The following is a 5,006-nucleotide window of genomic DNA, read 5'->3' on the forward strand; positions in this document are numbered from 1 at the left end:
AGATTAACAGATACACACTACTGTATATAAAATAGATAAACAACAAGGACCTACGGTATAGGACAGGGAACTCTATTCCATGCCTTATAATATCTATATTAGTCACTTAGTCATGTACAATTCTTTGCAACCCCATGGACTGTAGCCTACCAGTCTCCTCTGCCCATGGAATTCTCCAGGCAAGAGTACTGAAGTGGGTGGCTAATCCCTTCTCCGGGGGACCTTCCTGACCCAGGGATCAAACCCTGGTCTCCTGCATTGCCAGTGGATTCTTTACCATTTGAACCAATACCTATAATAGAAGAGAAACTGAAAAAGAATAGACATTTGTATACATGTATAACTGAATCTTTTGAACTATGGTGTTGGAGAAGACTCTTGAGAGTCCCTTGGACTGCAAGGAGATCCAACCAGTCCATCCTAAAGGAGATCAGTCCTAGGTGTTCATTGGAAAGACTGATGCTAAAGCTGAAACTCCAGTACTTTGGCCACCTCATGCGAAGAGTTGACTCATTAGAAAAGACCCTGATGCTGGGAGGGATTGGGGGCAGGAGGAGAAGGGGACGACAGAGGATGAGATGGCTGAATGGCATCACCGACTCGATGGACATGGGTTTGAGTAAACTCCAAGAGTTGGTGATGGACAGGGAGGCCTGGCGTGCTGTGGTTCATGGGGTTGCAAAGAGTCGGACACGACTGAGCGACTGAACTGAACTGATAACTGAATCACTTTGCTGTACACCTAAAACTAACACAGCATAGTAAATCAATTACTTCAAGAAAAACATAAATAAAATTTTATAACATTTGACTTGGGAAGCAAAGCTACAAATGTACTTGATCAGTATGTGAGAAATCCATGTCTCCTTTGCTGTGGAAGGAAGTATAGATTGTATGGTCTCTCTCTTTTTTTTTTTTTTCTTTCAGCTTTATTGATACATAATTGACATATAGCACTGTACACGTTAAAGGTATAAAACTTAATGATGTGACTTACATCCATCATGAAATGATTATCACCATAAGTTGAGTGGACAGCTATCATCTCGTAGAGATACAACAGTGAAGAGATATGTTTCCGTTTGTGCTGAGAACTATTAAGATTGTCTGTCTTAACCAGTTTCACAGTTGACATGTAGTGGTCTTAGTATATACAATATTTATCATAGTGTGTGTGTGTGTGTGTGTGTGTGTGTATGCATTACAAAGTATATGATACACATTCACAGCAAATTATTTGATAACCAAGAAATCCCCAAACCTGCTAAATGTCAAAACTGGAAGCTTGGTTAAGTAAATTATAAACCATTCATATAACAGAATTTTACATAGTAGCTAGTTTTTAAAAGGAAAAGAGGTTACTAACCTAGAAAACCCTCAGAGACATAACATTACATGAATAAAGCAAAATAATACATATAACTATTTCTGCAAAAAAAAAGTATATATTTGTGTATACACATATATGTGTACATAAAAGCATAGGAAAAGGGCATAGAAAAATACATAGCAAATTGATAATATTGATTACTTCCTAGAAGGTTACTCTGGATATATCTGTATTGTTGGAATTATTTACCACAATTAGGTGTTTGTTGTGTGAAAATGAACTTTGGCAGATTATGTTAACTCAGTGGTGATGGTCAAGTCTAGCTCACTTTTTGAGAGGGATTCAAGAGTCCTCTCTTTGCCAACAGTGCTGCTCCAAAGGACTCTCCTGCAAGCTGTTTGGAGCTGTCCATCCCTGGCCCCACGATCACGGCTACAGTATACAGCATCCTGGGGTCCAGCCAGCCATCTTGGGTTTGGATCAGGGCTTCCCCTTTGCTGAGCTTTGTGGGCCCATTGATCTCCACCCCAGACTGAGCTCCCCGGCTGGGAACCCTGGTCCCTCCTTCAGACCAAGGAGTCATTCCTGGGGGCTTGTACCCTTTGAACATGCTGAGACTCCCAGATGCTAATGTGAGCTCTCTGCCTGAGATGGGCAGGCTGAGTCCTCCTTTCTTGGCTGGCTTGGTCTTTCTTTGCTCTTAGGGTAGCAGGCTTCCCCACAGGAGGTCCTAAGGTGCTCGCCTGAGCTCTGACCACCAAGGACAAAGTCACTTTCTCTTCATTCCCATGGCCATTCAACTTTTACCTGAATACGCCTCTCTCAAAGATTTTGTAATTGGGATGGGAAAGTGGTGGGCTCCTTGCACAGGCCCCTGAGGAGGCTTTCATGTCTTTATCCTGTAGTTCTGTTCATGTAGGTCACCCACACAGCTTTTTCTCCAGGAACTTCTTGGTATGCAGCAGGGTAGCCTCAGAGACCACCAGTCATCAAGATAGACCATGTCTTTCAACTCTCAAGGGCTCCAGCCAGCTTGTGATCTTGCAACATTCATCTCTTTAGATGATTGATTTCACTACCATTGTGGTTCCACCCTTATGCCTAGGGGAGGCTCCAAAGCACACATTTACCATCCTTGAGTAACTGGACCTGCTGGAGACCTCAGATGTACCCTGACAATGCCTAGCTCCATAATTTCAGCTCTCACTGTGAAATTCTAAGTTACATGGAGAGAATTCTTTTCTTTGACCATGACTCCTTAAGGCACCAGGGAAACCAGAGCCAAGTTGTGATGGAGCAATGAAAGAAAGGCTAAAAAACGTTCCCAAACTCTCCAGTTTGGTATTTGCATATCCGGGAAACCATTTCCTAGTCTGAGAAAACAGTTGTGAAATAGAACAAGGAAACTAGAATATCCTAGGACACTCCCTTGAGAGCTTATATTTGAATCCTCTTCCTGCTCTACTGCCTCCTACCCCACCCTCCTTTCTGGTGACAGTGAGAGTATAAATTTTAGCTGGGCTCTGTCCTTGCACCATACCAGAGGCCAACATGAAGACAGTCACCGTCTTTGTTCTGCTGGCTTTCGTCCTCATGGGGCTGGAGGTGGCCTGGGCTCAGAAGTCTCCTGGCAAAGGTAAGGGTGCTGAGGGGACCCTAGCTGACAGCAGAGAAGGCTCAGACCCCAGCGTTAGACCTGAGGGTGGTTTTGCCTGGAAGCAACCAGGTCCCCACAGCAGAGTGGGGAGTTGGCATTGATTAGATGCATTTTCTTTGATCTAAATGAGCACTCATCCTGTGTGGCCCATTCTCCCTATCAGACTGGGTTGGGTCTGATTAGAAATTGGGGGTAAAGGGTACATTTTCTCTCTAGTTAAGACCTGTGCCTTGTGTGTGGGACCCCAGAGGAAGTTGGGGGACAAACAGAATGTGGGAGGCAGGGGACGGTGATCTCTGTAAGCAGAGGCTTCTCTAGAATCTTCATATAAGGTGGGAAGAAGAGGGTTGTGACTGTGCAGGTTTCTTGTCTTCTGAGACCATGCAGCCTTCAGAGAAGGGAGAGCATTCTCCTAAGGCCCAGACTGTGGACTTCATGAGAGAAGAGCAGTGGGGGCTCGGGGAGGAGTCCAGAGCACAGAGGAAGCGATGGAATAGGCAGGAGTCCTGCCTGTGATGGAGGCATCAGGCCTCCAGCGTCAGTTCTCAGGCCTGTCTTAGTGACTGTTCCACACTCCAAACACCATCCTGTGTTTCAGGACGACAGAGACCTGGATTCTGCCCAGAGTTGCCCAAAGGTACTGTGGGAATTTGTGTTGAACGGTGCTCAGGAGATGATTCCTGTCCTAAGGGAATGAAATGCTGTAGCAATGGATGTGGTCACGTCTGCAAAGGAGCTGTCTTCAAAGTGAGTACAAGTCAGTCAAGAGCTGGCCAAGGGGTGCACATAACTCTCCAGTGGACTTTGCTCACATGTCCACTGCACAGGAGAGTCTGGAAAACTCCCAGAGAAAGGGGATGGAAGCATGGCAGAAGGACAGCTGGCCACATTATCTGAGGCCTCCTCCTAAAAGAGGAGCCCTATCCCAGGACAACACTGATGGGTTCAGTTGAGACAAGTATCCATGATATAGATTCACAGGTCATTCTTAACCAAGGTTTTCTCACTTTATTTCTCCTTCCTCACCAAAGGGATTTAACTCTTCCTGGGAAATGGAACATCCCGGGAAGAGGAAGGAAGGGAAAGGAAATCCCTAGGGATTGAGTTTCTCCCATGTTGTCAGGCTTGCATTATGCGGGAATTGAAACAAAAAGACAGATACAACTGGATAAGTGAGACAGACATAGATAAACAATCTAAATGTAGGGTGACCAGTGCTTTGTACAGATTTCTCATACACTGTGGGAGAAAGAGAGGGGTTATGGGCTTTACCTAGAGGGAGAGAGATTGGGAAAGTTGTCAGAGAGTAGAGAACATTAAGCGAGAGAATACAGGGTGCAGAAAGTCAGCAGGAGGAAGGCAGGGCAGTTGAGGGGGTGGGAGGAGTATGGGTCTTCTGTTGGAGATGAGGACATGGTGGCAGCAGGAAAGGCCTGCAGCATCTCAGGGGGATGGTGGAAGGTCATCCATGCCAGAGTCCAGTGAGGAGAGAGAGCTTCCTGCTGAAGGGTTTGGTAAACTGCTGGATGTTTCTAAGCACAGTTAACGTCATGACCAAATTTGTATTTTTTAGAAGGTTGGCTCTGGTGGCCATGTGAAAGTGAACTGAACAGTTATTGAGCATGCCTGAAGAACAGCACCTGAAGATTTCTTGTGAATCCACAAATTCTATGCTTGGCATAACAAGACTTCCATATCCATTCTTTGCTCTTTCCTTTGCCTGAAATTGTAGCCCTGGGGGATAAAGATCTAAAATGGTGCAATGGCTGCTTTCTAAAAAAGACTTGTATTCAAAATAAACTAAATCTGTGGCATAGTTTGAGGCTGTGCCTGTCTTTCCATCTAGGCATTCTGGTGGATCTTCTTCAGCTAGCAGGACCATACGTGTGCCCTGCAGTGGGGGCATGAATACAGGGCGCTCAGAAAACCAATAGATCAGACGCAAGTTCCTCCCAGCTAGCTCCTTTCCTCCTTCCACATCTCTGCCTCTAGACAGGGCAGAAGGCACCAGAATATTTT

At 45.3% G+C, this 5,006-nt stretch overlaps 1 protein-coding gene across 2 annotated transcripts; it reads left to right on the forward strand.

Moving 5' to 3' along the window:
* Window positions 1-2,758: 2,758 nt before the first annotated feature.
* LOC133055883 (WAP four-disulfide core domain protein 18-like) lies at window positions 2,759-4,803 on the forward strand. Of its 2 annotated transcripts, none has more exons than XM_061140972.1 (3): window positions 2,759-2,966; window positions 3,586-3,734; window positions 4,564-4,803. In XM_061140972.1, exons 1-3 carry the CDS (start codon window positions 2,882-2,884, stop codon window positions 4,594-4,596), a joined length of 267 nt encoding a protein of 88 aa, XP_060996955.1. In that variant the 5' UTR covers window positions 2,759-2,881; the 3' UTR covers window positions 4,597-4,803. The 2 variants fall into 2 exon arrangements, with proteins under 2 accessions (XP_060996955.1, XP_060996954.1); XM_061140971.1 differs by having other exon boundaries at window positions 2,772-2,966; window positions 4,561-4,803.
* Window positions 4,804-5,006: the final 203 nt, after the last annotated feature.

Source organism: Dama dama, chromosome 5 (assembly GCF_033118175.1).
Source record: "Dama dama isolate Ldn47 chromosome 5, ASM3311817v1, whole genome shotgun sequence".
NCBI lineage: Eukaryota > Metazoa > Chordata > Mammalia > Artiodactyla > Cervidae > Dama > Dama dama.

What these genes read in the sequence shown, in the direction of transcription:
- LOC133055883 (XM_061140971.1), top strand. Translation starts at nt 2,882, where the DNA reads ATGAAGACAGTCACCGTCTTTGTTCTGCTGGCTTTCGTCCTCATGGGG. An exon ending in TCAGAAGTCTCCTGGCAAAG is followed by an intron (nt 2,967 to 3,585) that starts GTAAGGGTGCTG and finishes CCTGTGTTTCAG; the next exon opens with GACGACAGAGACCTGGATTC. An exon ending in GCAAAGGAGCTGTCTTCAAA is followed by an intron (nt 3,735 to 4,560) that starts GTGAGTACAAGT and finishes TGTATTTTTTAG; the next exon opens with AAGGTTGGCTCTGGTGGCCA.